The 21,773-nt window shown below is 55.6% G+C and overlaps 7 protein-coding genes across 7 annotated transcripts; 2 read left to right on the top strand and 5 right to left on the bottom strand.

Annotated features, from left to right (window-relative positions):
• Window positions 1–672: 672 nt before the first annotated feature.
• HER10_EVM0001488 (tetratricopeptide) lies at window positions 673–4,450 on the top strand. The gene is made up of 3 exons (XM_035471233.1): window positions 673–2,204; window positions 2,261–3,422; window positions 3,474–4,450. Exons 1-3 carry the CDS (start codon window positions 1,556–1,558, stop codon window positions 3,775–3,777), a joined length of 2,115 nt encoding a protein of 704 aa, XP_035335653.1. The 5' UTR covers window positions 673–1,555; the 3' UTR covers window positions 3,778–4,450.
• Window positions 4,451–4,590: 140 nt separating this feature from the next.
• On the bottom strand, window positions 4,591–5,545 carry HER10_EVM0007512 (transcription factor subunit Med10). The gene is made up of 2 exons (XM_035477067.1): window positions 5,306–5,545; window positions 4,591–5,237 (listed from the first exon to the last, which is right to left on the bottom strand). Exons 1-2 carry the CDS (start codon window positions 5,343–5,345, stop codon window positions 4,795–4,797), a joined length of 483 nt encoding a protein of 160 aa, XP_035336224.1. The 5' UTR covers window positions 5,346–5,545; the 3' UTR covers window positions 4,591–4,794.
• A 471-nt stretch (window positions 5,546–6,016) lies between these two features.
• Window positions 6,017–7,537, bottom strand: HER10_EVM0011033 (uncharacterized protein; the record flags this gene model as incomplete). Its single annotated transcript, XM_035480475.1, has 3 exons — window positions 6,017–6,967; window positions 7,016–7,301; window positions 7,350–7,537. 3 exons carry the CDS (start codon window positions 7,535–7,537, stop codon window positions 6,017–6,019), a joined length of 1,425 nt encoding a protein of 474 aa, XP_035336526.1.
• Window positions 7,538–7,981: 444 nt separating this feature from the next.
• On the bottom strand, window positions 7,982–9,620 carry HER10_EVM0005437 (tyrosinase central domain-containing protein; the record flags this gene model as incomplete). The annotated part of the gene is made up of 5 exons (XM_035475055.1): window positions 7,982–8,140; window positions 8,249–8,847; window positions 8,918–8,993; window positions 9,070–9,226; window positions 9,364–9,620. 5 exons carry the CDS (start codon window positions 9,618–9,620, stop codon window positions 7,982–7,984), a joined length of 1,248 nt encoding a protein of 415 aa, XP_035336034.1.
• A 2,299-nt stretch (window positions 9,621–11,919) lies between these two features.
• On the bottom strand, window positions 11,920–12,628 carry HER10_EVM0009450 (RNA polymerase Rpb6; the record flags this gene model as incomplete). Its single annotated transcript, XM_035478936.1, has 4 exons — window positions 11,920–11,956; window positions 12,063–12,182; window positions 12,273–12,542; window positions 12,594–12,628. 4 exons carry the CDS (start codon window positions 12,626–12,628, stop codon window positions 11,920–11,922), a joined length of 462 nt encoding a protein of 153 aa, XP_035336390.1.
• Window positions 12,629–12,952: 324 nt separating this feature from the next.
• On the top strand, window positions 12,953–15,359 carry HER10_EVM0012929 (uncharacterized protein; the record flags this gene model as incomplete). The annotated part of the gene is made up of 3 exons (XM_035482306.1): window positions 12,953–13,107; window positions 13,171–14,657; window positions 15,240–15,359. The coding sequence occupies exons 1-3, from the start codon at window positions 13,029–13,031 to the stop codon at window positions 15,357–15,359; spliced, it is 1,686 nt and encodes a 561-aa protein (XP_035336711.1). The 5' UTR covers window positions 12,953–13,028.
• A 310-nt stretch (window positions 15,360–15,669) lies between these two features.
• On the bottom strand, window positions 15,670–18,057 carry HER10_EVM0007131 (RNA recognition domain-containing protein; the record flags this gene model as incomplete). The annotated part of the gene is made up of 1 exon (XM_035476697.1): window positions 15,670–18,057. One exon carries the CDS (start codon window positions 18,055–18,057, stop codon window positions 15,670–15,672), a length of 2,388 nt encoding a protein of 795 aa, XP_035336190.1.
• Window positions 18,058–21,773: the final 3,716 nt, after the last annotated feature.

Here is a 21,773-nt window from a genome sequence, read left to right as displayed (position 1 = left end):
GGGTTGGGTTTAGTGGCGGGCGACTTTTTTTTTTTTTCCTTCTTGGTGCTTGAGGTGAGGTAAGGTAAGGTATTAGGTAGGTGCCAGGCGGTGCTTGGTTACATCTACCTCGCATGCAGAGCTCAGCACACGCAAGTGACACGCAGTTCTGCATGTACTCGATACCGAGTTGGGTTGGGTGCCGTTGGTGATGACCACTCCCCAATGGGAGTTGCCATGTGCCAGTTGCCCAGCAGAGCCGTTATTGTACATCCACGTTTGTGTTTCTCTGCGGTCGCAGCGGTCCTGCTTCTGCGCTGGTCCAGGGGGGAGGATATCTCCTGTGCCTGCCGGGTAGGTTGTGGGCGTAAGTTTCGTACAATAATCCGTACATGTACATCTTTTTTGCATGGCAAGCTGTGTATGGACAGCTACCCAGCTAGCACATTTTCCACATCACGCATAGCCAGCCCAGCACATGGGCATACGGTGGTGACCTAGTCCAGTCTCCGTCTCACCCGTAATCCATAAGGCACTGGACAGTGGACGAATAGGCAGACCAGTCAACGGGCCTGGCAGACGGGAAAAAGCAACAAGATGAGGATGGAAGAGTGGGAGAGAAAATTGTGCACAGCTGATAAATCTACACGAGTCCCTCCCCCCTGGAGGTGGGAGAGACAGCCACAGCTAAGGCTCGTCTCGCTTGATGAATCCTGGGATTTTCGGTATTTCACCTTTGGCCTTTCTCGTCCCCCTGCCTTGGATTACCGAAAGATGACAACAGAAAAGCAACTTTGTGCATCCCGCTCCTAAAGCTTCTTCTTCCTGCTTTGCTTGCATCGTTACTTGCCTCTTTCTCTCGAATCTTTTTCTCTCTCGCTCGCTCTCTCTCCACAGATCCCGCCCCCCTCCCCCTCCTCTACCCATCGGCTTTGCCCAAAAGTAACAGATACTTTTTTTTTTTGCTCTGCTTCCTCACTGGAAAAGCACCCTGCAGCTTGCGCCGGCTGTATCTCCCCTCCAGTGCCCACTCCGATGGGCTGTGTGTCTTCTCGCCGAGCCTCTTCTCAATAGCCTGGGCTTCCTTCCTCTTTTCCTTCCTCATCCGCCCTCACCTAACCTTGCCTTCTGGGAGCAGCCAATCCGTCTTCCTCTTCTCTCCTACCTTACTCTCACTCACACTTCAACTGTCTCGCTCACTCACACCACACTGCCTCATCATCGTTGTATTCGTCGGGATTCTTCGATACGAACGAACATACCGGGACGACCATCTGCAATCAACTTCCGCACAAGCCGCCCTCTCCCGTATTCATCCATCCGAGTCAAGGCAAGGTTCGGCTGCCTTCCACTGGACGCACCCAAGCAGCCCAGAAGAAAAAAAATAGCAGGTGCTTTTTTTCCGCACTCTTGCCTGCCCGCCCTCCTTCACTAGGCCCGTTATTGTGGTTTGGGGAATCTGGTGCACAAGCATAACCTTGCATCGAGGTGTACCGACCCTCCTTACCTAATTAACCAACAAAAAAATAAGCCTGCGCATTCTTTGGTTCCCCTCAGAGGGTCGCCTGCTTTATCAATGAAGCTCTTCGCAAAGAAATCGTCCAAGAAGCAAGGTCAGGACGACGACGACAACCACCAAGAATCGAGCTACTTCCCCTCTTCCGAGGCCTCTTCTCCCACAAAGTCGCCCACAAAGCCCCGGTCGCCCATCAAGTCGCCAACAAAATCCCCCACCAAAAAACCCTCCCAACCTGCATCCCCAGGCCCTCGGGAGACAAAGCCGTCGCGCACATCCCGCACCTTTGGCCGCCACCCCACCGATCCCGGCTCACGAAGGAGCAGCAAAATCGACCTCGATTCTCACCCCCTCAATCTTCCTCCTGAAGAACGTGCAAAGAGACTTTCTGCACTCTCAGCCATGAGTGGAAACGCCATGGACATCGACCGTGAGTCGAGCGCGGCGCCTTCTTCGCCTCCTGCTGCTGCCGCTCCCGCTGCTGCTGCACCCCAACCCTCTGCGCAGACTTCCTTCTCCGTCCCTAAGCCAAACGGCATCAACACCAATGTTAACGGCAACGGCGATGCTCCAGCCCCTCCCCCTCACAAGTCCAACCCCTCCAGTCCAGTCCCCACGACTGAGGACGAGGCCGAGGCCTACAAGGCTGCTGGCAACAAGTTCTTCAAGGAGAAGGACTACAAGAATGCCATTCTTCAATACTCCAAGGGTAAGTGTCGCCGATTGCGAATCTGTCTAGGCTACAAATTGACAAGTCTGCTCCAGCCATCGAGTTGGTCCCCGATTCGGCTACCTATCTGAGCAACCGCGCTGCTGCATACATGTCCAACACCCAGTACGAGTACGCCCTCGATGACTGCACCCGTGCCTCCGACCTGGACCCCGAGAACCCCAAGATCCTCCTCCGACTTGCTCGCATCTACACCAGCTTGGGTCAGCCCCAAGAGGCCCTGCTGGTCTTCGGCCGCATCAACCCCCCTCCTTCCGCTAAGGACCAGGCTCCGGCCAAGGAGATGCTGAAGCACGTCAACGCTGCGCAGAGTGCTCTTAGAGACGGCACTGCTGGATCCATGGTGCTCCACGCCCTCGACCAGGCCGAGCGTCAGCTTGGCTTCGGAGCCTCCAGACCCCGCAAGTGGCAGCTGATGCGTGGTGAGGCGTACCTCAAGATGGGTACCGTCAACGCCCTCGGCGAGGCGCAGAATCTTGCCATGGGCCTGCTGAGAGGCAACAGCCAGGACCCCGAGGCCCTGGTGCTCCGCGGTCGTGCCCTCTACGCTCAGGGTGAGAACGACAAGGCTGTCAGCCACTTCCGTAAGGCCATCAGCTGCGACCCCGACATGCGGGATGCGGTTAAGTACCTCAGAATCGTGCAGAAGCTCGACCGCATGAAGGAGGAGGGTAACCAGGACTACAAGATGGGTCGCTGGCAGTCCGCCATTGAGAAGTACAGCGCCGCGCTCGAGGTCGATCCCGCCAACCGTGGCACCAACTCCAAGATTTTGCAGAACAGAGCGCTGTGCAAGATCAAGCTCAAGGAGTACGACGCAGCCATTGCTGACTGCGAGCGCGCCATCAGCTTGGACTCAACATATCTCAAGGCTCGCAAGACCAAGGCCAACGCATATGGCCAGGCAGGCAAGTGGGAGGACGCCGTGAAGGAGTGGAAGAACATCCAGGAGTTGGATCCTGAGGACCGCAGCATCGCCAAGGAGGTGCGCCGGGCTGAGCTGGAGCTGAAGAAGAGCCAGCGCAAGGACTACTACAAGATCCTCGGGGTTGAGAAGGACGCGGATGATAACCAGATCAAGAAGGCCTACCGCAAGCTGGCCATCATTCACCACCCGGACAAGAACCCCAACGACGAGCAGGCTGCTGAGCGCTTCAAGGATATTGGAGAAGCCTATGAGACCCTGAGTGACTCTCAGTAAGCTGAAACGTGTGTCCGTTATTCAATATTTGCTAACCCCGCTTGCAGGAAGCGTGCCAGCTATGACAGCGGCGAGGACCTGATGGACCCGTCTGACATGTTCAGCCACGGCGGTGGCATGGGCGGCATGGGAGGTATGGGCGGCATGCACGGCGGCATCGACCCCGAGATCCTCTTCAACATGATGGGCGGTGGCGGCGGCTTCGGCGGCGGTGGCGGCTTCAATGGAGGCGGCTTCCCCGGCGGAGGTGGTGGTGGTGCGCACTTCAACTTTGCCGACGGTGGTGGCCGCCCTCGTGGAGGTGGCGGTGCCGGCGGCTTCGGTGGACGCGGTTTCAACTTCTCGACCTGACAATCCGAGTCGGAGGAAGAAGCAGAAACATCCGACGAGTCAGCAGAGTCGGGACGAAATACGGGCGGCTCATTCGCTGCAAAGCCGATGAAGAGCCACACGAAGCGGCGCCAAGAAGACGGCGACCGGATTGTGGACAAGATTCGCCAGTATGGAATCTGGATCGTGGCCGCCCTAGTCCTGGTCCCGTTCCAGCTCCTATTGCTGGTAGCGGCAGCTATGGGATTCGTGTACATTTGCATCATAGGGGCCCGGAAGCTGGGCATACGGCTCCGCGGCGGGGAATGAGTTTTGTGTTGTCTTTTTTTTTTTCGACTGCAGATCCGGATAGACTACAAACGCACAGAAAAGTGTCACGGGCGGCGTTTTTTACCCAGGCATCGATCGACCCCAATCGTCCCTTTTTTTTCGTTTCTCTTTACCACTTTTTTGTTTTCCTTTTCATACCTTTACAACCCTTTTTTGTAGAGACATACCAGAGGGAGAGAGGGAAGAGGAACAGAGAAGAGAGAAGAAGAGTTCACGACCAAACAATATCCCTCAGAAACCAATCCGAATTTCATGACCGAACCTGGGGAAAGGATGGGTTGGAAGGCGTCTTGCATATCTCATTGAAAGGGGCATATGAGTGACGATGCCCCTACCCAAAATCTTGTCGTGTTTTTTTCTTGCGCGCAAAGTTAGGCATAGTTGACCAGCTGGTAATTGACTCTGCAAACGTCGCGTGGAAAAAGACATGGGCTAGCACTAAAGCTTGATATCGTTGCCAATCACTCCGTATATTCCATTATCATGTGTGACGTGCTATCCACACGACTCTGTCCGTCTCTGGGTATCAAACTCTCTCGATGCGCCTTCACCACTGGGTATCCAACCCTGGCCCTTGGTCGTCTCCAACTTGCGCTCATTTCGTCTGCCCGGGTTTCCCCCGAAGAACCTCATGTCTTGATCCTCTCAAGGCCTCTCCCGAAGCTCGTAAAACAAACCACCCCCCCTTCCCCCGAAAAACAGCGCACCTCACAGCCCACCACCAGGCTTCCCGCTCCCCACAACCTTGCCCCCCTCCAGCACCCGCCCAACACCCTCCCTCAACTCCGGCATGCCCCTCTCGACGTGATCCGCAAGCACATCGCGAAACTGCGCAAACGCATTCATCTTGCCCTTCATGAGCTGGTTCCCGCGCCTCACAAGCTCCACAAACTCGCGCGTGTAGATGTCCGGGTTCCGCCCGTTCTCGACGTACTGCACCAGCTCGGGCGGGATTTTGGGCAGCGCGCCGGGGAGGTCGGGGGAGGGCGGGGCGCCTGCTGTCGCGGTCATGTGGACGCGCTGGAGGGAGTGCGAGAGGGCTTGGACCGAGTCTGCGAGGGCGGGTGCGGTGGGCGCGGAAGGGGTCGCGTTGTAGGTTGTTACTTGGACTAGGATTTGGTAGAGGTCTTGGATTGTGTCTTTTAGTTGCTCTGTTTTTTTGGGGGATGTGTGTTAGTGACATGCTTGGTGGCGCAACGTGGGTGAGGGTTATACGTACGTTCCAGCTCTTCGGGGGTTGGTTTGTCTATCGGAGCCATTTTGGGTACAGGTCCCCCGCGATATCTTGCTGCGTATTTTCGTATGTGTGGTTATCGTCTTTAGGTAGAAGGTAGCAATGCGACGAGGATGGGAAGAGCACCTCAGTCGAGAAACGGTTGTTCGTAGTTGTGGTGGGTGGAAGTGAGGTTGCGTTGTGAGGGACGAGGCTGAGAATTTAGCGGGATGCAGTGGAAAGTAATCAAGGTCGAGGTTGTGTTTGGATTGATGCATTGATGGATGGATGGATGGAATTGGTGCTAGCCAGTTGGCGGGATGGGCCGGTGGCACACACCTTGTGGGTGAGTGTGGGGGCGCTTGCAGGGATGACAAGTGCGACTGCAGACGGGGTCCCTGGCGCGACCAAGGCCGTTATGTCGCGACCCCGGTCTTTATTTGTGAAGGAGCTTTCCAGTCTTACAACCCCTCTACATAAATATCGGAGGGATGATGTTACAGCCAGATGGCTTAGTTATGCTTCTCGATTCGGCCATGCTGTCGAGGGTCCGGCAAGAGCCCACAATGTTGTGAGATTAGCATTGAGGCATTCATTGCTGAAGATATATTCTACTCTCGAATGTTTCCCGCATTCCGCACTATCACTAGCGGTAAAGAATACTTGCCCAAGTCCTATTTAATCTCTGGGGTCTAGCATACTTGCCCGCCATTTTCTTCACTTCCCGCTGAACAGCTTTCGTAAGGTCTGCAAATTCCTCTTCTTCCCCGCTTCGCCGGGCGAGTCGGCCCCATCCGAGAGAAGCCTCTCCGTGCCTTGATTCGGATCTGGAGTCGGCCCATTACCATCATCCTTAGTCGCATGCCTCGACACCACCAAGCTGGCTCTGCCAAGACTGGGTGGACCGAACGCTGACATGACTGGTCGTGTGATCCGTGGTCGCGGCGACGGGGACCGAATGGGGTTGTAACGCTCTAGGTACTCGGAAGACTGAGGCGGAGGCGTTCGACGCACGGCGTGACGCCGTGGGACCCGAGCAGGGACCAGTGGACTCTGCGGCCGCACTCGCCGTAGCTGCGGCTGCGGCGGCGGCGGTGGGGTGTTGTACCGCGTCTGCTGCTCGGAGGGCGTCTCTGGCGGAGTGACATAACCCGACGACGTCGTCGTGTCCGACTTCTCGAGACGGGACGCAAATCGAGAGGACGGCCGCTTGAGGGGCTCGTTGCTGACCCACGAGAGAGGTGGTGCTCGTCGAATCTCAGACGGCGTCCAGATCGAACGAGACCTGGGCGGTGTTTGCGGCGGCGATGTGGAGCGGACCGGCGTAGTTGGTCTGATGGTCGGTGTAAGTGAATTCGATGACCCCATTGAGGGGGTCCCGGAGATTGACGTCGCTGGAGTCTGTGAGAGGCCAGAGAGTGGATGAAGTACATTGATTTCTCTCTGCTCTTCACTGACCACTTGCTCAAGGCCCCGAAATGGCTGCATCCATATCGGTATAGGCTTCGTTGGACTTGGCTTGAAGGCAGGCTGGCCGATGGGATCGTTGATGGAGACATATATCGTAGAGTCTCCGGGTGGTGTTGCCAGATGCCCTCTGCTCTCGTTGTGAGATCCGTCTCCTATTCTGCGGAATGATGACGAGTCCGGGCTGAGAGATCGGATAGACTAGGGTGAAGTCAGCATCGACTCCCTCATTACACTCAGATAACTTACCGCCGGAGCCCTCCTCAACTGCCCGGCTCTGGTCTCACCAGCACCCCATCTCGCGCGGCCGAGTCCACCATCAACCCTTTCAACCCTCCTCAAACCCTTCTGCACCACGTCCTCCCCCTCCGTACCAACACAACACGCAGCACAAAGCGGCACCACCTCTACCTCTTTCATGTTCCCCTTGCCTTCCGTTCCAGCAACCCTGCCAGCCATGCTCCTCCCATCAACAACGGCATCGAGACCATCGTCAAAGAGGTCCAGCACAGGCACCCCTCGGTAGATGAGCTTGCTCCCGTAGAACATACACCCATAACACGCGCGATGCCAGAAGCACTACCCCAAGCTGACGCAGTCGTCACCGCGGTAGACGATCTCACCGCAAACCCAGCAGATGGCCAGGTCGATCAGCGCGGCGTAGCAGGGCGAGCAGCTTAGGCGGGCTTCCCGGCCGATGACGTGTGAAGGGCCGTCGGAGGGCTGGAAGCAAAAGGTACAGGTGAAAGGGGTAGGCGCCGTTGATGCCATATCTTGTGGAGGATGTCTTGATCTGGGACAGGCATGGATAGTCCCTGTCGCAGTAATGAATGGATGTCGGTACTAAAGTCTGCGGAAGAGTCTGGAGAGAAATACACCGGTAGCATAAGGGTTGTTAGTGCTTCAGGAACTGTTTGTTGATAATTGCAAGTACCTCAGATACAAGCAGTGGTTGCAACTACTATAGCAATCCGAGACTGCGTTCCTTCTCATGCGTCCCATCAAGCCGCACATCGCGACTGCTGCAATTTGGCGCACATCACTTGTGACTCATTCGGTGCAAGAAACCGATGATCAGCAGTTTCTTCTCTATTATCTTTGTCTATCTTACACACATGCACCGCTATTATGAGAAAATGAAAATGCTATATCGCAACTCGCCAACACAGGACAACTCAATGCCCTCCAAAGCTCGCCTGACAAAAAGCGGTCTTCTCAGTCCGATGCGTATACGTAGCAGAAAGGGCCATTCACTGTATCCATGGCATCGCGAAGGGACAGTTCGGCGCCCAAAGGTCCCATGTACATCAAGTCGTCGAGTGTCACATTGGCGCTAGCCGGCTGGTTCATGGTGGTGTTCGTACCGAAAATAGTCTATGGCGGAAGTCAGTGTCTCGTTTATTGATCATCACAAAGTAAGGAAAAGAACATGAGCGGAAGGCAAGTAAGTGAAAGCAAAGACTGTGTGGGTTGACAACTGACCTGACGATTCTGCCAGTCCAAGTTCTGCCAGATCCAGTAGAGACGATCCATCTGAGCGTGGTGAAGGTAGAACACGGGATCACCGGGGCTGAGGTAGACGTCGCTCGAAGGGTCCCCTCCTAGCGCATAGTGCCCGCCCCCGTGGACACCCAGCTGGCCCGTCCCGACGTACCGCGAGTCCCCCTGCGCGACGGCCTGGAACCTCTCAATGTCTCCGGCGTCACGGATCAGGTCTGTCGTATTGCGGAGGCTGGCCCAGCGCTGGAGCGGGTAGACGTTGAGATCGCGGCGCAAGCAGCGCGGATTGTCGTCAGTAGGCGTGGCCGAGTTGTAGGAGGTGACGTTGCCGTAGTCCGGCATGGCTTGCGGGCCGAGGTGGACCGTCTGGTTGGCAAAAGGCGCCGAGGCCGAAGCCAGACAGCCGCCGCCCGTGCCGGCGGGGAGTACTGTTGTGGTGTTATCCCACGCGTTGACGAGGACGAGCCCTTGGTGAGGGGTCGGGACGCCGTCGCTACCCATCGAGGTCGCGGAGCCGTCGAAGACGGGGCTCGCGGAAAGGTTGGCCGTGTCGAAACCCCATTCCCAGTAGGGGAACGATCCTGGCGTGGTGTTAGTCTTGCTCATCTTGCTCTCATGTTGAAGTGTGTGTGTTAGGGGTGATAAGCGTACCGTTGTAGCCGCACTCCGACTCCAGCTTGTTCTCATATGTCCAGATGTAGTAGCGATGCCAGAGGAAGAACGTTGCCTGAGATGAGTACTCTGATTAGTTGGAGGTTCTCCTACACATACAAAACACCGCTTCGTCTGGGTCGATAACCTACCGACAGGTGGACGTAAAGCGTCGCTGCCTGGTGCAGGGCCACAAAGTCATCAAACATGGACTTGGACCCGGCAATCTCGGTGAATAACTCCGGCTGCTGCTGGAGGCAGGTCACGGCATCGGTGTACCTAATGCGCTCTTCATCCGGCATGTTTCTCCTGTAAAGAAAAGGGCAATGGATGTCAGTCCACAGTTGACTTCCCCTATCAAGTTGTCTGCCCTATCCTCTTCCCCCTTTCCCCAAGACTGGGCAAGGAACAAATCAGACCCAAAAGACCGGATTCAAAAGACTCACCACTCGCGACGGACTCTGACATTGTCTTTGGTGCACTGCGCGGTGCCGTTCTGACCGGCCGCAGTCGCGTTCCCGAGACGGGCGAGGACGTTGCTGTAGGCCTGTTTGTTGAGATCAGACAGCACGGCGCCCGAATCGATGGCTTCCTGGGTGTAGTTCGTCGCCCTGGGCGCAATCACGAGACCGGAGACGCCGCCCGGGAGCAGTAGCGTCAGCGCTGGCAAGACGGCCGCGAGAACAGATGCTTGAGGGAACATTGTGAGATTGCGAAGCTGAGTAGTCGCCTAAGCGGAAAGGGACGTTCTGAAAGAGAAGCGAGCGTGTGCCGGCTTGGAAAGGCTCTCTGCTGCTGATGGAATATACCGAAAAGGGTATGGGGAGGGGGAAGCCAGGCTGAGGATTGGAATGTCTTGCTTGTCCAGCCATCTTCCTCTCGTCGAAAGGGTGGTCACTGACTCTACTCTTTATACTGAGTTAGAAGTCCACAATATCTTGCCAAGAGAAAGGGAAAACATGTCGTGCCATGGGCTCGGCGATGATCAACGTGTTCGAAGCTTCATTCTGCCCCTCTGCCGCCCTTCGTCCTCCTCCTCTCTCAGAGAAGGTGACAAGCACAAGCAGCTGCAAAGCTACCCGGCTAGTCGGGATACAGACCCACAGGGATCACGACGTACAAGGGGGGGAAGGTGAGCAAAATAGACAGACATGACGACGCTTTCATGGCTGTGAGTATACGTGTACAGGTGTACAGGTTTGTAGGAAAACAATGGGTAAGGAACAGGAAAACGCCAAGAGCTGTGATTAAGAAGCGCGGAGTAGTGTTGGAAGTGAAGCGGAGCCAAGAGAAGTATGTGAGAAGCCCGCCGGTTGGGTGAGGGCCAAGCCGGACAGCCGCGGTCTCGCGTTCGGGAGCTGAGGTGTGGTACGGACGGGATGGTGGTGGTTCTAGTCTTCCGGGTGATGGAAGACGTCCGTGATGGACAACGTGATTCGAGAGGCCAGGCGGGGGAATGAGGGGACCAGAGTAGGAGTGAAGGCTGTGAACCAGAGACGATCACCCGCATGCTTCGTGGACGGTGGACATTGAAGACGTGGTCGGCCGAGCGAGGCGGAGGAGGTCCGAGCCAAGGCGATGGGAAAGTGATGTGGGATATGCAGAAGGGAATGGGAGGCTGCAAAGGAGGGAAGACCGCAGTGTTAGCAAGCGTCGTCGGTCCTTGTCCCCCTCCTTCGTTTTCGCTCTCTGTTCACAATCAAAGGATGGGAAAATAGATGATGCTGGAAGCCTTGGTGGTTGCGGCCGGCTCGATCCGTTGCGTTATTCAGATATCCTTCGTGCCAAGGAAGAGGCGATTGAAAGGGTGCGTGTGTATTCGTTGGAAGCAATAGAGTGTGAACTAGTCTAGTAGACATATTTGGACCGCGGATCGAACCACGATTGCCAGAAGCTTGGATCAGTAGGTAGGCTATTCGGCGTCAATTACCCTTTGACTAGCATCTGGGCCAATGAAGACAAGATCCAATACGTCGTTTAGGCATGGCCTTGGCTAAGCTTTTTCCTCTCGGTCTTCTCTCCCAACCTTCTCTAGCTTGCCCACCAGCCTCAGCCCCAGGTGCAGGCCGAGTCGTCGCCCATAACCTTCTTCGTGCCACCCCGGCAAGCTTTAGTAGAAAGAAGGAAGGAGGTACATGGGGGCGGTGGAGAGGTAAGGGAAACAGAAACAACCTTGTAGGTTAAGTTGTGAGATATCGGACGAAAGGTGGGACCTGGGGTGAACGGGGCTGTGTAAGCTCAGATAGAAGAAGGAAAACGTTGTTGTTTACGTTGACGTTGCCGATCCTCATCGATAAGGGGACAGTTCCACGGCTCCACGGCGCCGAGGTCCGTGGCCCGTCGCGCTCCGGAAGGCGGGAGGCTCGCGGCCGGGAAGGAAGCGACGATCGGTTCGCTGACTCGCCAAGCCGGACACCTCGCTTATTTTCGGCGGGGGGGTTGGTAGGGACGCTTCTCAGTGTTGGGAAGGTGCGTACCGGCTCGTCTCCCACTCTCCCACTGGTTACACCGCAGGCTGCCACTCGAAGCGAGGATCTGAGCAGGACCACGTAATCCTGTGATGAATCACTGCAGTCCGCTCTTTTGAGCCCGGAAAAGCGAATAGAAAAAAAAGATGAAAGCGACGAGAGTACGAGAACTGGGATTCGAAGTTTTCTCCTCACAATTGAGACGGTTCTTTGATGTCTGAAAATTCCAATTTCTTTCCTAGAAAACGCCACGCTCAATGCAAAATCAAAGTACAGCACACTAACCCCTTTGGTGTGTCTTCTTTTTAATAACGGTTTTTGGATGGAACGTCTCTTCTCAAGCTTGCCTGCGAGCGTCTGGCTCAACGGCGAAGCGAGCTGGTAACGAGGTCCATGGTAGGAAACTCTCTGCTCGGACATTTGACTACTCTTGAGGCAACGACCATAGGAGATGGGTATAAGGTGCCTTGCATCTAGTCGCGCGTCTTTCTTTGTCCCTCGAAAAGTTTGGAGATAAAAAAGTCAGTAGTCTCCTCACTGGAGAAGCTCCTCGCAGGTCCAATCCTCGTAGCTATTGGCGCGCAAGGTCAGCCGGGCATGGTTCAAGATAACGGTGCGGAATGGCCACGAAGCTTGCGTGGACAGTCCGGGGGAGGGGGTTGTCGTCCGGCACTTACTATCCGTCGGGCATGTAGCGGCGCACAATGAGAGGGATCTTCTTCTCTCGGAGCTCCTTGATCGCGATTTGAAGAGGATCCGTCTCTCCTTCCAAGTCCACCAGCACAGGCGCATTCATACTAATCCCATGCATTAGCTTGTTTCTGTCCTCGTGCATCGCGACTGTATCGCGGGGTATTTGCTTTGGGTGGGATTGCGGTTTGACGAACCTGATCTGCAGGGCGCGGGTTCCCAGAATACGGGCGCGCTCGTACTTTGTCATGTAGGGAGTCGTCGTACGCTGGTCATCGGGAATCTTCTTGTCGCGGTGCGACTTCTCGTTTCCCTTGCCCGCGTTCGCTGCCGCAGAGGGGTCGCCCGATGCAACGACATTGTCCGCGTCCTCCTCGTCGCCCTCTGCCCTTCCGACTTCCTCGTCATCCGCAGGAACCTCGGGATCCCAGTAGTCGGCGGCCTCGTCCTCGTACATGGTCTCGTCGCTGAATCGCGGTTAGCAGTCGCGCCGCAGACGCAAGTGCATGTGTTCTTACCCTCCGCCAACATCGTCATCGCCAAAGTCAGACATCTTGAGATTTCAATTGATGGGGTTGATGACTTCCGGAATGGTGTGATTCGTTGCTGCGTCCTGGTTCCCACGTTCGTCGCGTGTTGTTGGATTGTCGCAAGCGGAGCGTCTGCTGGATCCAGCCGTGAAAAAATATTGACGAGGCTGCTGCGATGGACAGAGTCCCCCCTGGTGGATCCGCACTAGTCTTATCAGCAAGAGGAAAAAGCTTATCCGGACCGAGTCGACCCCGGCCCCTCGTCCCGTGGCTGGTGCAGCGCACAAAATTTCGCCAGACCGCCCGGGAATCCGCCAATTCTGCCAGGAAATAAGTTCACCGGCTCTCGAAAAGTTTGGCAATCGACCTCTTTTTTCTCATCGCCAAGGCAAGGCAGGCAATGCTCGATCACAATCGCTCCTCATGACGAAACGGAAGGTCCAAGAGGCTTCCGCCTCCCCGGATCTGAAAAGATCCAAGGTAGCGGCGCTGGAAGACACTGGTTGGTGAGCCCGCTTTCGAACTACAACTTGGTGCGATTTGGCTAACACGATGGGATGGAAAGCTGCCAGCGACGACGACTACGATGATACAGCCAGCAATTCTGGCTCGACCGCCGACGCCGAGGTAGAGTCTGTCATGACAGGCCAGACTTCGGTCACCACTCGATCCCGCAAATTCCCCTCAGACCTCAAGACCATCCCGTGCACGTACCCAGACTGTGACAAGACGTTCAACCGGCCCGCCCGTCTGGCCGCCCACCTCCGTTCCCACACGGACGACCGACCTTTTAAGTGCACCTATCCCGGCTGCGATAAAGACTACCGCGAGGAGAAGCACCTCCGCCAGCATGTCAAGGGCTCCCACACCCAGGAGCGGGCCTATGTCTGCACCCACGAAGACTGCGGCAAGTCCTTCCTGACGGCGACGAGACTGCGCCGCCACCAGGACGTCCACGCCGGCCAGGAGCGCTTCCGGTGCCGCGACTTCCCGCCGTGCGCCCAGAGCTTCCGCAAGCACAACACCCTCCAGCGACACATCCGGTCAGAACACCTGGGCACGCACGCATACCCTTGCCCGGCACCCGGCTGCGGCGCCGGCTTCGACTCCCAGGGGGCTCTTCGGAACCATACCAAGCGCGACCACAGCGAACCGCAGTTCTGGTGCGAAGAGTGCGGCGGCGGCGACGGCGAGACCAAGGTCGGATTCACGTCCATCTCGCTGCTCCAGGCACACATCCGCAAGGAACACCTCAACTGCATCTTCTGCGAGTACAAGTGCACCGGGCAGTGGGAGCTGGAAAGGCACGTCGAGATGCGCCACTCGGGCATTCCCGTCGACGCCCGCAAGACGGTCGCCTGCACGTGGGAGGGCTGCGACAAGAAATTCACAAAGAAGCACAACCTCACCGTCCACATCCGCACCGCGCACGAAGGATTCCGCTTCGTCTGCGGCGAGGTCGACGTCGCGGGCTCCCCTGACCTGGAGACCTGGTCCAACGACCAGGGCTGCGGCGGAGGCTTCGTCACCAAGGCCAACCTCGAGGATCACATCCGCTACGTCCACCTGGGCCTGGAACGTCCGGTGCCGAACCAGAAGCCACCCAACATTATTGACGATCTCGCCGGCACCAAGCGCACGATCCTCTGCACAATACCCGGCTGCGGCGCCCGCTTCATCCGCCACCACGACCTCCAAGTCCACCTCCAGGACCACCCTCCACCGGTGGTGGCCGGCGCCGGCGACGGCGACCCGCAGATGGACATCGACGCAGCCCTCGCCAGCTTCGCGGCAGGCAACCCCAACGGCGAAGCCGACCTGGCGCCCTTTGACGGTGACCGCGAGATGCCGGAACTACCCCTATACGGCATCATCCCCGGCGTCACAGACTTTGTCGGCGGCGACCCAGCCAACCCGAACGACGACTTCTGGATCGGTGCCGCCGACGACTTTGGCACGCCGCCGCAGACGTGGCAGGAGGAAGAAGCAGCTATGCGCGCGCTTATCGACGAGGACTTTTCCCAGTTCGTCGACCCTGCGCTGGGAAACATCGTCTGAGGGGGGTTTGGCGGGAACCAGACCAAAAAAGAAGAATAAGACAAAAAGCCGGCAAATTTGCAACATGATTTTGATGACAGTATTAGATACCCGGCCACGGAAACGGTGAGCCACGACAAGAAAAAGCCTGATAGATAAAAATTAGGGGGTCACCAAAAAGTTTGTTGCGTTTCAATTTGATGAATACTGTATATACTACGAAGGGCGAAAATGGAATAGGTGCTTAGCTACTAGCGCTCAAAAGATATCAAGAAAACTGTATTGAACGCAGCCGCTTACACCTTTAATCGTTTCCCTCTTTGCAAGAACAAGAATAGGCATCGAGACGAAACATTGGAATCCTACCTCGGAGGAAAGTACCGCTACGAGTGGCACGTCTCCTTGCTGAGGAAAGATACGGGGCAACTACTCATCGATCGACTTAACTTTGCATGGTCCATAGACTCCATACACAGTTCATGTTAAAGAGGGAAAAAGTTTGCAAACAAAGATTCGCTTGCATTTGTCCAGGGAAACCATGCTTTTCCTGAAGTGCGCTCTAATAGACATACAAGTGATTGATGCTGGCCCATGAAGCCAACATCGCCTCCTTCTGCTATATCCTTTGTCTCCCTCCCCAGACCTGAGCCAGCCCCTTCTCATTTCCATTCCACATTGGCGACAGATCGTGACTGCCGTGTTCCAGGCAGATCATAATCTGGTATCTGCTGCTATGTTCGACCACAATCATATGCATGAAAGAGGTGGTGCCAAAATTTTGTGTGGTAAGTCTCCCCCGAGCTCTGGGATCGAGAAAACAGCCCCTGACCACTTTGCCAAACCGGCGATGAAATTATAGATGAGAAGAGACAAAAAATGAAAATAGAATCAAGAATCAAGGATGAAGTGAGAAGACGTGAGATGCAATTACAACAATTAACCAATCTTTACGCTATGTTCCTTTTGCATCATGTGCAGGGGGTGAGAAGAGCGCCGAGAAGGGCGCTATGAGATAGGCTGGGTACCTCTAGTTGGCAACCTCCTCTTCGACCCAGCCGTTCAGGCCACCTTGAATGGCAAGACCGTAGCCAGCGCCCATGCCGCCGAAGCTAGCCTGGTACTGGTGTCCACGGCGTTGCTCGCCGTCGTGGCCCGAAGGGACGCCGCCGTTCTCGAAACCGGGGTTCAGGGCGGGCAAGCTGACGGCACGGTTGTGCTGGCCGCGACCGTTGCCAGGAGCCAGAAGACCACCAATGGTAGTAGGTCCGGAACCCGATGCACTCTGAGGGTATCCGTTCGAGATGCTGGCCGACTGTTGGTGCCCAGAGATGGGGCCCTGGGATTGCATATCGATGGAGAGCTCGCTAGGTGATGACTGAGCAGTGCCGAACAAGGCCTGTTGCTGAACAGCAAGTTGCTGGTGCTGCTGATGTTGTTGATGTTGCGCTTGCTGAGAGACGTGGTTCAGGTACATCGTAAGGGGATGGTTGTTTGAACCGAACATCGTGGCTGACTGTTGGGGGGTGTTGCCGTTGGTGGGAGAACCAGAGTTCTGGGAACCATTGGGCGGCGGTGACGAAACACCATCGGTACGAGGAGACTGCGCCTGTTGTTGAAGCTGACGGGGTGCGTTTCCGCAGCGATCCTTGCCGAAGTTGACCTTGAACTTCTTGTACTCGTCCTTGCTGCGGATGGCCTCGATAGCCTTGATAGCGTTGGCAATGTTGGTGAAGTTGACGAAGGCGCAGCTCTTCTCTCTCAGGGTGTTAACCAGCTCGATCTCGCCGAATTCCGAAAAGTCCTGTCTCAGTCGCTCCTCAGTCCAGGTCTCATCGAGGTTACCAATGTAGACGTTGCGAGAAGCTCCTCCGCTGACAGCAAGGGCGATGGCCGGCGGCAAAGCACCAGAGTGCTTGCCCCAGCCAATCTTGAGCCTGCGGTTGTGGATCATCAAGCCCTGAAGGTTGCTCAGAGCGTAGAAAGACGCCGCGGCCGTGGGGTCGATGAAGGTAACGAAGCAGATGTGCTTGTCAGGGATGTAACGGATGTGGTGCAGAAGACCTCCGCGCACAACGTTGCAAATCTCCTCAATGGTTGTCTCGGGGTGGATGTTGCCCAGATAGATAGTGCGGTTTCCGAGGTTGTTAATACCACCGGCGGTCGTCGCAACAGCAGCTGCTGCAACAGATTGCTGAGCCAGCGCATTGGAGATCACGTCGCGGTCTGCACCAGTAAGCATATGCGCATAGCCAGGCGCGATACCCAGGTATTGAGCAGCGTTCTGCTGCTGCGTCTTTGAAACGTAGGCGCAACGGTCCTTGCCGTAGTAAACGCGACGAGGAGCCTGCCACTTTGGCTCTTGTGGAAGTTGGGAAACAGCCTTGATTGCATTGGCAATGGAGAGGAAGTGAATGAAGGCAATGCTCTTCTCACGAACAATCTTGACCGTATCAATGGCACCGAACTTTCCAAGGTCTTCACGAAGCTCCTCCTCGGCAATGTCCTCCGGCAGGTTACCCAAGTACACGTTACGGGAAGCACCTGACTGCTGGACAGCCAGAGCCACAGAGGTGGGGACCTGCGAAGGCTTGCCCCAGCCGACCTTGATGTCCTGGCCCTTGATGCAGAGCTTTTTCAAGATGGCATCAGAGTGGAAGTGGGTTGCGGAGCTGGCGTCGAGGAAGGAGATGAAGGCGCAGTTCTTATCGGGCAGAAGACGGACAGACTCAATTTGTCCGCTACGAACGTGACCCAGAATCTCCTCAGCGGAAGTGTCGGGGGGGATGTTACCGAGGTAGACGGTGCGGCTGGTACCAGTGACCATGCCAGGGCCCATGGAAACGGGAGAGCTGGGCTGCATGGGAATCTGCATGTTGTTGAAGCTACCACCAGTGGGAGACTGAGGCTGGAAGAACTGGGGAGCGCCGTAGGTCGAAGGAGAAACCATGGCCTGGTACTGCTGAGGAGACATGCTCTGCTGAACAGGGCTCTGCAAGCCATTGTGCTGTTGCTGCTGTTGGCTCTGGTGCTGAGCTTGCTGGAAGCTCTGCAGGTTCTGGAACTGAGGGCTCGCGAAAGCCGCCGGGGTTCCAGGCTGGAAGGGGCTTCCGAGCAGCAGCTGGGAGGGAAGAAGAGGCGTGAACTGCATGTCGAAACCGGTGCCAGGAGTGGCCATGTCGGCGGCGGAAGGGGGCGCCTGGTGCTGGTGCTGGTGCTGGAGCTGATTCAGGGGCTGAGTGTTGATGGTGGGAATGTTTCCACGACGAGGGTGCCTGTCAGCGAAACCAGAGATGTTGGAAGTGAAAGCTCCGTGAGAGAAGCCAGTTTCGCTGTTGGAAGGCTTGGAGGCGTGGCCGAAGCGGTTCCCAGGAGCACTGGGGCCGCCTTGGCCGACGGGTCCTTGAATTTCCTGCATCCCGAGTAGATGCGGAGGGACAAGGCTGTCCCGACCGATTTGAGATAGAATCGCCGTTTTGAAAGATTAGACGTGCCCTGAGCAGGCACGAAGAATCGAAGACTGGCGCGTTGGAATGCTACGATATCCGAGGAATACCGTAGTTTTCAACGTGTGATTGGGTATGTCTCAAAATTCGTCCAAGGGGCAAGCCAACGATGTCAGAGTCCAAGACAAAAGGTGGAGCGAGACTGGTGGTGCTAGCTTGGTTAAACCAAACTATCAACGGGCCGTTTGGTGAGGTGTGTGGCGAAAGGGTGCCCGGTGCCAAAGTCGAAGTTTGTGAATTATATGGATCGAAGCAACAAAACCTAATCAGGCGGCGGCAAGATTGAGGCAGCGGTGGCAGTTTGCGACTAGAAGCCTAGGTATCTCCGTTGTTGCCGTAGAAAGCAATGTGGTGCAAAGTATTCCGAGTAAGTTTGTCGGGGTCGGAGCAATGTTGGCCTGAAGCAAGTCGTATAGCAAGTAGGTCGAAGCAACAATTTTGCAGGTGGTCAGCGAGCGTCGAGGATTCGGATCGGATCGGTTTTGAGACGGTTGCTGAGACTGATCACTCCTTGCAGGCAGACCGGGTGAAGGTCAAATAATTATGGACGAAGGATATACGGGCAACGAATGTAGGAGCCAAGGTGAAGTGTCGATCAACACAACAGCAGCGGTAACGATCGCATAGGCCAGTGAGTCGACGGCGGCGACGAGCGAAATAGCCGAAAGGGTGAAGAATAGAAGATGTAAGAATAAGGATGAAGGCGGTCGGAGGAAGGAGGTGAAGAGGAGGAAGAGGATGTAGAAGGGAGGTATAGGTGATGGAGACGGGAGGGTGAAGAGGAGAAAGAGAGGTGAGGTTAGGTTAGGGGGGTAGAAGTCCAAGGGTGGAGGTAGGAATAGGAGGGAGACAAGTAAGGTTAGGTAACAAGAATAGGAGCAGGGAAGAGCCAGTAGAAGGAGAGAAGAAAGAAGGATAGAAAAGCTCAAGGAAGCGAGAGTGAGAGAGCGTGAGAGAGCGTGAGAGAGAGAGGAGCACACACACACGCGCAAGGTGGAAGGGATGGAAGGAAGAAAAAAAAAAAAAGAAAGAGGTGAGCAAAGGCGGGAAAGCGGAGTGAGGAGGAGTAGGTAAGGTACGGACCACGGTACAGCGTAAGATCAGGTACGTGAGGTACCTACTCCATATGTGAGGTACGGGAGGAGAGGTAAGGGTAGCAGGAGGGCGAGTGGTGGACTGTGGGAGACCAGGAGAGAGTGGACGGGGGTGTTCGTGTAGGCGGTAGATTACCCAAAAGGGTCGAAAGTAGAATTGGCTGCGCTAAGTTTAATGAGACGGGCCAGGGATTACGGCAGGAGAACCCACAGCACCAAAGCCCACCAGTCACCAGAAGAGAGAAAGATTCAGATCAGAGAGAAGCCAGAGAGACTAAGAACTACGAGCCCGGGGGGATGGAAGGGTTGGACCACGGACAAGGACAAGGACAGTCTCTGTCTCGGTCTGCTTCTGCCGTATTTCCAGCTGGCTGCTCAGGTACGGAGTACTGGTGATGGGTGATGGGTGCTGCTCTCTGTTCCGAGGGTCTAGAAGACCTAATGGCAGCTGACAGTTGCAACAGAGAGAGGGGGGTGAATGGCAGAAGAAGCGAAAGGCTGATTGATTGATGGCCCTTGATCTTTCACCCTGACCGTCAATGGCCGAGGCTATCGTCAAAGAGGGACTGGCCCTGGACCAAAGAGAAGAAAACAAGACGAAAGAGTAGAGCTGCGCAAGGCACCCAGAGCCTAGAGGTGAAAGGTGCTCAGTGCTTTGTGAAGTGTGCTATGATTAAAACATCCCATGTTGCCATGTATCTTTGCTTCCTTTCTCTCCCATTCACCCACTGCACGGCTCTGCTGGTACAACATGGGTGACTTGGCTCTGGTCTGGTCTCCTCTGAGCCTGCTCTGCTTGCGTACTTTCCTTCCTCTCTTGCGTTGGTCTTGCGTTGCTCTTTCGTTGGCTCGGCTTTGGCTCTGAGCAGCATCTGGTCCATCCGCCCACCCATCGCGAGTTCCCCATGACAGGAACCTGACACTGTCGGTCTGTGGTATCTTTGACCCGGACAACTGACGTCCCTTTGGCCTATTCCTGACGGTTAGACAGCAGGTTCGCAAGCCCTTAGAAGGAGTCTAGATGAATGATCAACGGCTTGCCGGACCGCCCGACTTCTGTGTCTAGTCCGTCTTCATTTCCAGGGCAATACCTCCAGAGCATCTGCCAAGTGACATTTCCCATGCCAACGGGCCCTTCCCCAGGTGCATAAGACGGCCCCCTTCTTCTCTCTCGTGTACCTCGCTCTGGAGATTATATATCAAAGATACTTTCAACGGCGTGATGGCCCCTTCTGGGCGCTATGCACGGTTGCATTTTAGAGGAAAGAGCAAAAAAAGGGGGGGCACATGCTGCGATACGGGGGCCAATAAGACGAGTCATCTTAGCTCACCTCAAGGTACCTTACCTTTTTGTGGTACAGATAGTCCGTAAGGTAGTGTACCTGACGGTCCTGACCTCGCAACACTGACAGTACAGTGGGGGACGAGGATGAGCTTGCAGTGAATCGTGTCCTGTCCACTGTCCATGTCCAGTACGAGTCTTCTTCCATGAAGAGAGAAGATGGGACCGGTTCAGTAAACGAGCCCATCGCGGGCTGTGGGTACATACTGCTCACAGCATGTTCCTGGCTGACCAGGCCGATCTGCACAATTAATAGAGTCTCTGGCAAGGTACATCCGTACATGACATGTACATTGCATAAGGCAAGGTGGCAAGCAAGCAAGTCGACTTTGGAGAAGTCAGAATACTTCGTAGGCACAGCTCGCCCCATTTTCCTAAGGAACCCTCCGATCTTCAGGGCGGCAACCGTCGAACTGGCGCTAGCAACTGACAAGACAGGCGCGACAGGTAGGCACTCAACCACCTTCATCCTGATTGGGATCTACTTCGTAGCAAGTCTGCATTGTAGACTGCTGCAGCAGCCACCACCTTGAAAGATATCTACAGATACCTCAGTAGTCGTAGTACAAGGTGAGGTAGATACGGAGGGCCCTCAGGTGGACCAAACCAGACTCACCAACTCCAATGTCTGACTCTGTGTCCGTAGGTACCTACCTGTCGACTTGCGCGGCGTACCTGACTTGTCTCAATGAGCCAGCAACTAATCGAGAATCGAGAGTTGCCAGACATTGGTAGCTGCAGCCGCCGTCAATTCTAGCCAGCTGCGGCGGGTAGGGCCAACCACAACCACGAGACTCGAGCATCGACCGTCACCGTGGTATTTTGGCGTACGCCAATACCGCCAGTCCAACTTGCCGAATCATGAACGGAGAAACGGGGGCCTACCACCTACCTTAGCCTTCCTCTATACAGTAAGGTACCGGTAGGTCCTACGATACCGCTTGGTGATGGCCAAGGCTCAAAGGAACCAACGAACGAAACATGCTCACTCTCCCATTCGCTCGCTCGCTCGCTGGTTCACACTCTTGGGGCGAGACAAGTCATGGTTATATCGACTCAGCTATGACTGGTACGGGATGCCGTGCCAGTCTCGTCTTGGCTGATTAAGTTGATATTGCGAGCGCTGCAAAATGGAACAGCACTGAACACTCAATCACATAACACGGATAATCATCAGCCTTTTCCATTCGGT

The sequence above is a fragment of the Colletotrichum scovillei genome, assembly GCF_011075155.1.
Source record: "Colletotrichum scovillei strain TJNH1 chromosome Unknown Contig00003, whole genome shotgun sequence".
NCBI lineage: Eukaryota > Fungi > Ascomycota > Sordariomycetes > Glomerellales > Glomerellaceae > Colletotrichum > Colletotrichum scovillei.
Note: the sequence above shows the minus strand (reverse complement) of the source record. Positions and strands in the feature narration are given on the sequence as shown.